Source organism: Cervus canadensis, chromosome 30 (assembly GCF_019320065.1).
Source record: "Cervus canadensis isolate Bull #8, Minnesota chromosome 30, ASM1932006v1, whole genome shotgun sequence".
NCBI lineage: Eukaryota > Metazoa > Chordata > Mammalia > Artiodactyla > Cervidae > Cervus > Cervus canadensis.
In genome coordinates this window covers 16981181-16992524 of record NC_057415.1, presented here as the reverse complement: position 1 = coordinate 16992524, position 11344 = coordinate 16981181, and the positions used below count along the sequence as shown (strand labels likewise).

The window sequence follows — 11344 nt, the reverse complement described above, 5'->3', positions numbered from 1 at the left end:
CTCTCTCGCTGACGCCGTTCATCCTGAGGGTACCCCTGGATCCTGCTGAGGCTGGACTCCGGCAATTCTGTACAAAGACATGTTTATTGCTAGTTTTTGTATATATTCATGCCCCTCTGCTTGTATTGCTTTTTTTCGCTTGCCTACTTATTGAAAATGTATGTGTGTGAGGATGTGTATCTGGGAGAAACTAGTGTAACATGCTCTGAAATAATACTTTTTTCCAACCTCTTCATACTACCTTCAAAGGTCTTTTTTTCCCCCATGAATTCCTAATGCAGTCACAGTAACACTGATTTTGACAGTTTCATATTCTTGAAGATATTTATTCTGAGCTGCTCAGATGTGCAATGAATGCTCTCTAGAACTCCTTCCCAGCTGTGGCCATGGAATCTACCACCTCCTTTATCCTATGAATTTCCTCACTTATGTTTTTTGCTGGATCCTGCTATTTTGATTTCATGTTTCTTTCTCCAGTAGTTTCCTAATAAAAGTATGAATAGGAGAGCAATTACTTTGAGACCACGCACGTCTGAAAATGTTGGTATTCTATACTAGAACATAATTAATAATTTTGTATAGTATAAAAGTTCCAAGTTGGAAACAATTTTTCCATAACTTTTTGAATGTATTGCTCTTTTATCTCCTAGGTTCCATTATTGCTGTTCAAGTCCAAAGCCAAATTGCTGTTCAAGTCCAAATGGTTACAGGTCTCTCATCTTCTTTTCAAACTCACATCTCATTGTGTCTCCTGCATTGGCAGGCGGGTTCTTTACCACTGACGCCATCGGGGAATCCCCCAGATTATGGTATCCCTTGGTAAATGCTCCCTAGATGCTTGGATAGAGTGTTTATTCTGCTACTTGGGGATGGAGTGCCTAATAATTGCTGATTAGATATTATTGTTTGAGGTGCTTCAAATCCACAAGAATAGGGAAGATGCCTGGGGCTGCTTTGGGTGATCAGCTCTGGTTGTTCCTGGCTTAACTCCAGTATACATCCCTCGGTTCCTCCTTTGCTCCTGAGAGCTCTTAACTACACAAATCTACCTCACTTCAACATGGCCGCCCACAGGCCTGAGTGACTACATGGGCGCCGCCATATTGCATCAAATTTAAATCATTTAGAGAGGGGCAGAGTTCAGCAGAGCGCCATGTTGAATACTGGCAAGTTTTCGCAGAGAAGCCACTGTTGAGCATGGGCATATGGAGGCGGAGCCTAAGAAATTCCACAAGGGCAGGGAGGGAATCCAGAAAAAGGAAGTAGGTGGAGTTGTATTTCCTGTGACTCTGTGTGTGTGTGTGTGTGTGTGTGTGTGTGTGAGTGTGTGTCTGTGTCTGTGTGCGCGCGCGCGCGCCCGCAGGGGTGCGCGCTCGCTCAGTATCTCGGTTGTGTCCGATTCTTGGCGACCCCATGGATTGTAGTCCTCCAGGCTCCTCTGTCCATGGAATTTTCCGCAAGAATATTGGAGCGGGTTGCCATTTCCTTCTGTTGGGGATCTTTGCCACCCAAGGATCCAACCAGTGCTTCTTGCACCTACTGCACTGGCAGGCAGATTCTTTACCACTGCGCCACCTGAGTGACCACTGTCTTAAAAGCGCATGGGTGAGGGGCTGGTGAGTGCAGGGAGCATTGGGGTGGGGGTTGAGTGGGGAGGTGTCGCTGATGTCCGTGATGAACAATGGGGTCAGAGATGGAGGCGGTCAGTGGATGGAATAGTAGGGGTCGGTGTGGTCTTGATGGTGGCTTCCGGCTGGATTGGTGGGGTCTGTAACGGTGGATCCCTGGAGACATGGGGTGGGAGTGATAGTGGATGGTGGAACTCCAGGTGGAGTGATGGGATCTGTGGGATATTTGTTGTTGGATCGGTGGGCAGATTCCTGGATTCTGTAGGGGGAGGGTAACTGTGGGGCCTGAGAAATGAAGGATCTGAAGATGGTAGATGGTCATTAATATCTTCTCTTTTTTTCTGCTTACTAGGTTGTTTCTATTTCTGATTTTTAAAAAATTATTGATGGAATAATAATCAATAAATAATCATAATAGGAGTAGAAAAGAGTTTTGTTAGTATTATTTGAACCAAACTGAGGACTGTAGCCCAGGAGACAGCTAGGAGGCTCTGTGGAATTGCTAGGTTGAAGTATGTTTTCAGCATAGCCTTATAAACTTATCAGAACAAAGATCATATATCAAACACGACAGGGATACATTCCTTCAACGTTTTAAAGCAGTCAGATTTAATACATACACAGGGAGACTGCAGAACCATGATTCCTGTTAAGGGGATGTTATAAGAAGGGAGTTACTTATTCTTATCTTCCAAACACCTTAATGGTTAAAGCAGATGTGCTGTGTGTGTTCACACAAAGTTCAGTCTGAACCATGTGTAAGCCAAAACGACTTCTTCATGCCTCATTATGTGAAAGTTTTCTTCATCATGGTACACTTTGCTAGAGATTTAAAAATATGTCATGTGCTTTGATCCCGGTTAGGAGCTACATTGTCATTCCTAGTTATTTATGTATCATTTTTCTTCCTTTTTTTTTTTATTATCAGGATTCTCAAGATTTATTTTATTGGTCATTTTGAAGTATTCTTTATGTTTATACTCTCTACTATTTTTATATTAATTTTATCTTTTTTAAAGATGTTTTCTCCCTGCTCCCCCATTTCCCCCCATTTTATGTAATTGTCATTCTTTTTTTTTTTTTTGTAATTGTCATTCTTTTCCTTATTTTCCTAATTTTACTGGATATATTTAAGGGTATGATATTTCTTTTATATACATCTTTATTTTTGAAATGTATAATTTCAGTTTGATGTTCCACTTTGATCCTGAGTTGACTTTCTTTATTCCTGAGTTATTGATATGTTTTATTTTTAATTTTATTGTATTTTCATAGACTGTAGACTGCAAAGTCTGTTTTTAACAATTTATCAAGCTTTTTCTTTTTCTAAAATTTTTTTTTTAATTGAAGGATAATTGCTTTACAGAATTTTGTTGTTTTCTGCCACACCTCAACATGAATCAGCCATAGGTATACATATATCCCCTCCCTTCTGAACCTCCCTCCCATCTCCCTCCCCATCCCACCCTCTAGGTTGATCCAGAGCCCCTGTTTGAGTTTCCTGAGACATACAGCAAATTCCCGTTGGCTCTCTATTTTAAACACAGTAATGTAAGTTTCCATGTTACTCTTTCCATACATCTCATCTTCTCCCCTCTCTCCCCATGTCCATAAGTTTATTCTCTATGTCTGTTTCTCCATTGCTACCCTGTAAATAAATTCTTCAGAACCATTTTTCTATATTCCATATATGTGTGTTAGAATACGATATTTCTCTTTCTCTTTGTGACTTGAAGGCTAGCTACACAAGCTGCAGTGAACTTTGTTCAGTGGATGTAAGAGAAAGCATATTTTCCATTTGTGTGGTATAAACCTCTCCTAATGTAAATTAAATATAGCTTGTTGGTATTTTTCAAGTCTTTCTTTTTCTTATTTTTGGTCTACTTGATTCATCATATTTCTAAAGAGTTGTGGTAATAATTTTTTACTAATAATTTGTAGTTCTATGTGCCTTTTTACTAGTTTTGTTTGCATGTATTGGGAAAGGCATGCATAAATCTAATGATTAATGCATTTGTATTTTTTAAAATTTATTGGATGCTATTATTATAGGATCTCTCTTTTCAGTGAAAAGGAATTTCAACCTTGAATTTCATTTTGATATTTATATTGCTATCCCAGCTTTCACTTTCATTTGGATGATTTATCTTTGCCCAGGGCTTTATTTTGTTTTTCTATTGCTCTCACTGTTTAGATCTACTGCTTGCAATAGATACAATTTGGTTTTTTCAAATCTAACCTATAACCTTGTCTTTGTCAATAGATAATTTTGCCTTTTCAGGTTAGTGTAATAATGATTTACCCAATTTTATACCTTTCATTTTAATGTTTACTATTTATTTTAACTCACTTTTCTGCTTTTCTTTTCCTTTTTCATTGGATTGATGAAATTTTTGTTCATTGTTTCCATTCTACACCCCAGATAACTTCTGTTTTTTTCCTGAAATGTTTTGTCATATGATAATGTTATTATTTTTCCCTTTGATTACATTCTTATCATATCATCATCATTGTCCTTTTTAATAATTATGTATCTTGCAAAAGTTATTGCTGAAAGATATATTTCTATTAGCTATTTCTCACCTGATTTATTTTACATTTATTTGGAATACTTTTGTGGGTTTTTTTTTTTTCTCAGATAATGATAAGAGATACGTTGTAAGTGCTTTCATTTTTGAAAATGTCCTTAGCCCTAACAGACAAGTGGTCCTTTAGATGCTACTTCTGATGTCACTTAGCTTTTATTACTGCAGATGAGGCATCTTGATTTTTTTAATTCTTTCTCTGTAAATAATCTGTTCATTCACTTGCACTTTAGATGTGCACTTTGGATGTGTTTTAGATTTTAAAATTTATTTTTAAAATTCAGGAATACTCATAGATTTGTTCACTGATTGAGTTCTGAATTGTTTGTGTGTGTATGTAAATTTGTTAGGAAAACTAATGGAATAGGTCTACTGTGTGTGGATAGTGAGAGGAGTCCTTGGGTGATTTTTCATGGCCCATTGAAGGTGCAGGCCTGTCTGGAACTGGAGTCTTGGGATTACCAATGGAGATGTGTGGTGAGTAGTGTGGACAAAGAATGTGGCCTGCCATTTCAGTAAACAAAAGAGGTTGTGACCATGAAGCCATCAGCCACTGCTGCTACCCCCAATTGTTCACCTTTAGGGGAATTCATAATGGAGAAAAATAAAGTATTGGTCCCAGATCATTACAGTGCTTGTCAAAGGAATGATTTGTAATGAATGCAGACTCTTGCATTGTCCCATATATAGAAAAATGCTAAATTCATTAGCTTGAGATCCCTGGATTTTCTTTAATTGACAGACAGTCATCTTTTGATATTCCAGATACTTGGTTTTTGTTTTGTTGCAAAAGCTCCCGTTTACTCTGGCTCCTCCCTTATCTCTTCAGAACAGTCCCTTTGAGCTGTCTGAGGGGCTGTATCCTGGACTTAAGTCCTCAGTAAGTCTACTTAATAAAAATAATCCTCACCTTTTAGGGTGAGAATTTTTTTTCAGTCAACAGTAGTAATAAAGGTATGGATGCCAGTTATTGGTGCATGTGGGATTGTGATATAATAAGAAATATGTATTTTGGTTTTCATCCACAGTTCCCAGCACAAAGCTTCTAACACCTTTCTAATTTCCTAAGTGATAAGAGGTATAGGGGCCTCTTTTATTTCTGTCTCTTGACATAGCACCAGAGGGATAAAGGTGAAATTAGTGGGGGTTTTGTTGTTGTTGTTATAAATAATAAGTTCCTTTGAAACACCCCTCTGTTTATTTTAATGAAGTGATGTTTGGAAAGCCCCTAGTGAATCACTCAATGGGGGCTGTTTGTCAGGGGAACCAAGCAAGTTCTTAAAGTTTTAGAGCTTGAAGTTGAGTAGGAAGTTGAATCACCAATGGCTAGTTATTTAATCAGTCATCTGTACATAGTGAAGCCTTCATAAAAACTCAAAAGAATGGAGTTTGGAGAGTTTCTAGACTGAACATGTGGAGAATCTGGGAGAGCAATGAACTCCTTCTGACATATCTTGCATATCCATCTCTTCTACATGGCTGTTTCTGAATTATATTCTCTTATAATAAATTGGTAACCTAATAAATAAAATATTTTCTTGAGTTCTATGAGCTACTCTAGAAAATTAGTGTAATATGAGGGAACCTCCTGGGAACCTCTAATTGTAGCCAGTTTGTCAGAAACACAAGTAAGAGCCTGAATTTGTGGTTGGCATCTGAAATTGGGGTGGGGACAGGCTTATAGTACTGAGTCCCTAACCTGTGTGAATAATGCTAACACTCTAAGTAGATGGTATGAGAATAGAAGAAAAACACACAGGAGGAGTTTTTCCTTTTCCGCGCACGGGATTGATTGATATAGAGTCAGGACCATCAGTTCAGTTCAGTTCAGTTCAGTCACTCAGTCGTGTCCGACTCTTTGCGACCCCATGAATCGCAGCATGCCAGGCCTCCCAGTCCATCACCAACTCCTGGAGTTTACTCAAACCCATGTCCATCGAGTTGGTGATGCCATCCAACCATCTCATTCTCTGTCGTCCCCTTCTCCTCCTGCCCCCAATCCCTCCCAGCATCAGGGTCTTTTCCAATGAGTCAACTCTTCGCATTAGGTGGCCAAAGTATTGGAGTTTCAGCTTCAGCATCAGTCCTTCCAGTGAACACCCAGGACTGATCTCCTTTAGGATGGACTGGTTGGATCTCCTTACAGTCCAAGGGACTTCTCAAGAGTCTTCTCCAACACCCCAGTTGAAAAGCATAAATTGTTCTGCACTCAGCTTTCTTTATACTCCAACCCTGACATCCATACATGACCACTGGAAAAACCATAGCCTTGATTAGACGGACCTTTGTTGGCAAAGTAATGTCTCTGCTTTTTAATATGCTTTCTAGGTTGGTCATAACTTTCCTTCCAAGGAGTAAGCGTCTTTTAATTTCATGGCTGCAATCACCATCTGCAGTGATTTTGGAACCCCCCCAAAAAAAATCTGACACTGTTTCCACTGTCTCCTCATATATTTCCCACGAAGTGATAGGACCAGATGCCATGATATTAGTTTTCTGAATGTTAAACTTTAAGCCAACTTTTTCACTCTCCTCTTTCACTTTCATCAAGAGGCTTTTTAGTTCCTCTTCACTTTCTGCCATAAGGGTGGTGTCATCTGCATATCTGAGGTTATTGATATTTCTCCCGGCAATCTTGATTCCAGCTTGTGCTTCTTCCAGCTCAGAGTTTCTCATGATGTACTCTGCATATAAGTTAAATAAGGAGGGTGACAATATACAGCCTTGACATACTCCTTTTCCTATTTGGAACCAGTCTATTGTTCCATGTCCAGTTCTAACTGTTGCTTCCTGACCGGCATACAGGTTTCTCAAGAGGCAGGTCAGGTGGTCTGGTATTCCCATCTCTTTCAGAATTTTCCATAGTTTATTGTGATCCACACAGTCGAAGGCTTTGGCATAGTCAATAAAGCAGAAATAGATGTTTTTCTGGAAACTACCTTGCTTTTTCGATGATCCAGCTGATGTTGGCAATTTGATCTCTGGTTCCTCTGCCTTTTCTAAATCCAGCTTGAACATCTGGAGGTTCACAGTTCATGTATTGCTGAAGCCTGGCTTGGAGAATTTTGAGCATTACTTTACTAGTGTGTGAGATGAGTGCAATTGTGCGGCAGTTTGAGCATTCTTTGGCATTGCCTTTCTTTGGGATTGAAATGAAAACTCACCTTTTCCAGTCCTGTGGCCACTGCTGAATTTTCCAAATTTGCTGGCATATTGAGTGCAGCACATTCACAGCATCATCTTTCAGGATTTGAAATAGCTCAACTGGAATTCCATCACATCCACTAGCTTTGTTCATAGTGATGCTTCCTAAGGCCCACTTGACTTCACATTCCAGAATGTCTGGCTCTAGGTGAGTGATCACACCATAGTGATTAACTGGGTCGTGAAGATCTTTTTTGTATAGTTCTTTTGTGTATTCTTGCCACCACTTTTTAATATCTTCTGCTTCTGTTAGGTCCATATCATTTCTGTTAGGTCTTTTATTGTGCCCATCTTTGCATGAAATGTTCCCTTGGTATCTATAATTTTCTTGAAGAGATTTCTAGTCTTTCCCATTCTATCATTTTCCTCTATTTCTTTGCATTGATTGCTGAAAAAGGCTTTCTTATCTCTCCTTGCTATTCTTTGGAACTTGGCATTCAAATGGGTATATCTTTCCTTTTCTTCTTTGCTTTTGGCTTCTCTTCTTTTCACAGCTACTTGTAAGGCCTCCTCAGACAGCCGTTTGCTTTTTTGCATTTTTTTTTCCTGGGGATGGTCTTGATCCCTGTCTCCTGTACAGTGCCACGAACCTCCGTCCATAGTTCATCAGGCACTCTGTCTATCAGATCTAGTCCCTTAAATCTATTTGTCACATCCACTGTATAATCATAAGGGATTTGATTTAGGTCACACCTGAATGGTTTAGTGGTTTTCCCCACTTTCTTCAATTTAAATCTGAATTTGGCAATAAGGATTTCATGATCTGAGCCACAGTCAGCTCCCGGTCTTGTGCATAATTCTCACAATTAGGTTGTGCTTTTTTTTTTTTTCAGTTTGTGCTATCTAAAAGATGACTTTTTAAACATTTCCTGTGAAAATTTTAAGAAATACGAATGTAGAGAAAAAAGTATAAAGAAGCTTCAGCTCTCTGGGCAAGATGGCGGGGGCGAGGCTGGTGTGACTTTAGGGCAGCCGCACCTTTCTCGGCAAGATCTCGCTACTTTGAATGTTTCCATGTTGATGCCACTTTCACATGAAGTTATCAGCAGACAAGCCACAATTAATATAGGTACAATTGGTCACGTAGCTCATGGGAAATCTACAGTTGTAAAAGCTATTTCTGGAGTCCACACTGTCCGTTTCAAAAACGAACTGGAAAGAAATATTACAATCAAACTTGGCTATGCTAATGCTAAGATTTATAAACTTGACGACCCAAGTTGTCCTCGGCCAGAATGTTATAGATCCTGTGGAAGTAGCACACCCAGTGAGTTTCCTACAGACATTCCAGGGACCAAAGGGAACTTCAAATTAGTCAGGCATGTTTCCTTTGTTGACTGTCCTGGCCACAGTATTCTGATGGCTACTATGCTGAATGGTGCCGCAGTGATGGATGCCGCTCTTCTGTTGATAGCTGGTAACGAGTTTTGTCCTCAGCCTCAGACATCTGAACACTTGGCTGCTATAGAAATCATGAAACTAAAGCATATTTTGATTCTACAAAATAAAATTGATTTGGTAAAAGAAAGCCAGGCTAAAGAACAGTATGAACAGATCCTTGCATTTGTTCAAGGTACAGTAGCAGAAGGCGCTCCTATTATCCCAATTTCTGCTCAGCTAAAATACAATATTGAAGTTGTCTGTGAGTATATAGTAAAGAAAATTCCAGTACCCCCAAGAGACTTTACTTTAGAACCCAGACTTATTGTTATTAGATTCTTTGATGTCAACAAACCTGGCTGTGAAGTTGATGACCTTAAGGGGGGTGTAGCTGGTGGTGGTATTCTAAAAGGAGTGTTAAAGGTGGGCCAGGAGATAGAAGTCAGACCTGGTATTGTTTCCAAAGACAGTGAAAGAAAACTCATGTGTAAACCTATCTTTTCCAAAATTGTATTGCTTTTCGCAGAGCATAATAATCTTCAGTATGCTGCCCCAGGAGGTCTTATTGGAGTTGGAACAAAAATTGACCCCAGTTTGTGCCGGGCTGACAGAATGGTGGGGCAAGTACTTGGTGCAGTTGGAGCTTTACCTGAGATCTTCACAGAATTGGAAATTTCCTATTTCCTGCTTAGACGGCTTCTAGGTGTTCGCACTGAAGGAGACAAGAAAGCAGCGAAAGTACAAAAGCTGTCTTAAGAATGAAGTGCTCACAGTGAATATAGGATCCCTGTCAACATGAGGAAGAGTTAGTGCAGTCAAGGCTGATTTGGGCAAAATCGTCTTGACTAATCCTGTGTGCACAGAAGTAGGAGAAAAAATTGCACTTAGCCGAAGAGTTGAGAAACACTGGCGTTTAATTGGTTGGGGTCAAATAAGAAGAGGAGTGACAATCAAGCCAACAGTAGATGATGACTGAAGAATTAAATAACAGATTTGGATGAAGTTGGAATTTCTCTTAACAACCTAGGGGTATATTTTCAGAACAATACTGGGAAAGTAATTTCACAGCTCATTACCTTAGTAGTAGCTGTAAGGTTATTGTCATTTTTTGGTGATGAAAATTTAACCTTTAGTACTGAAATAGAGCCTACAATAAATGTAGAAATTAGCATCATGTTGGATTGAATCTACATTTTACCAGAAATTAATCATTCCCAAATAATGTCTAATTTATACATCAGTGCAGATTTGAAAGGAAACTGCTACAACCAGAATTTGCTGTAGTAGACATACCACTGAACCTGTTTGAAATAAAGTCTTTGTTCTTATTAACAACAACAACAAAAAAGAAGCTTCATTTACCCATCAGTTTCTACAGTTATTAGCTCATGCTTAGTCATTTCTCATCTATCCCTTCCTCCAACACTTTTTCTCTTTGACTGGATTATTTTGAGGCAAATCTCAAAGACTGTGTCATTTTACCTCAAAGTATCTCAATACATAAAATATTTTGATAAAAATAACCACAGTGCTATTATCACACTTTTAAAAATGACAGTATGTTTTAAAGGATCATTTTATGTGGATTGGATTGGTAAGATTTTGAGGCTTGGTCAGATTCAGATTCCTGTTTTGGTTTTTGGGGAGCAAGATTACTTCCCAGGTGATTTTGTGTACTTGATCAGGAGGCACATAACGTCTGCTTATTTGTTTCTGTGATGTGAGGAGCCGTTGATGATTGTTTCTTAGTCCATATTTCATTATGTGTGCAAAGTGGACATTTCCCTTTCTACTGTTCCTTCACTTTGTTGACTTAAAAAATGCATAATCTGAGAGCTGAGAGTTAAGTTTCATTTGGGGGCAAGATAAGGAGTATAGCTCAGGGGACAGTGTCTCATATAGCTCTGAGGAACTGCTCTGAGGGGTAAGGAGGGAAGGTCAATATTATATAAGATTTAAGTCAAGCACACATTTTGGCGGAGGCTTGCTGCTAGTCATGAGAAGGTTGCTGCTAGCCACAAGGAGATGTTTCTGTTAATGATTTTAATGCCTTTCTATATATGAGAAGATGCAAGAATCGAAACTGGTAAAATCTCCTGAAAATACATCTAAAGGCCTGTTCTACCAGTTTTTGCCAGAGCGCAGAGTGCCTAATTCCTGATCTCCACCCTGAACATCTTTCAGGGTGTGCTGAAGGTCAGTGGCCACTGTGGCTAGTGACTTAATTGTTGTAGAGGCAGATGGCAAATGTCTATTTTTAGTTGGTAACTTGTAGCTGGAATAATTGTATAAAAACAGAAATTTCTTCATGAAGTGTTTGGTTATGCTTGACTCTTCTCCTTTTACAAGTTTCAAAAACAATGACTTGATTCCCTTATTAAGCCAATGGTGCTGGAAATGTTCTCTCTCAATTGGGATGGCAGAATCACAGATGTGAAAAATAGGGGAAAATGCTATATATCTTTATTCATGTACTTTATATAAGTTATACCACACACACAAAAAATTAACAAGGAAGTTTAACTAAATGTCATTTGTATTAGAAAA

The 11344-nt window shown here is 38.9% G+C and overlaps 1 protein-coding gene and 1 pseudogene across 8 annotated transcripts in view; both read left to right on the top strand.

Annotated features, from left to right (window-relative positions):
* Nucleotides 1-1183: 1183 nt before the first annotated feature.
* Nucleotides 1184-11344, top strand: part of ZNF484 (zinc finger protein 484) — a 33590-nt gene continuing 23429 nt past the window's right edge. Inside the window, exons 1-2 of one of the 7 annotated variants that reach the window (XM_043453584.1) lie at nt 1289-1616; nt 3102-3174. In XM_043453584.1, coding sequence (XP_043309519.1) covers nt 1414-1616; nt 3102-3174 — 276 coding nt within the window. In that variant the 5' untranslated portion in view covers nt 1289-1413. Of the gene's footprint in view, nt 1263-1288; nt 1617-3101; nt 3180-4563; nt 4691-10249; nt 10994-11344 lie in introns of those variants that run through there. The other 6 variants (XM_043453585.1, XM_043453586.1, XM_043453587.1 and 3 more) reach the window with 6 other exon arrangements.
* Nucleotides 4751-10123, top strand: LOC122431609 (annotated as a pseudogene). The gene is made up of 3 exons (XR_006266580.1): nt 4751-4866; nt 4979-5093; nt 8228-10123. The product of XR_006266580.1 is annotated as a eukaryotic translation initiation factor 2 subunit 3-like (transcript).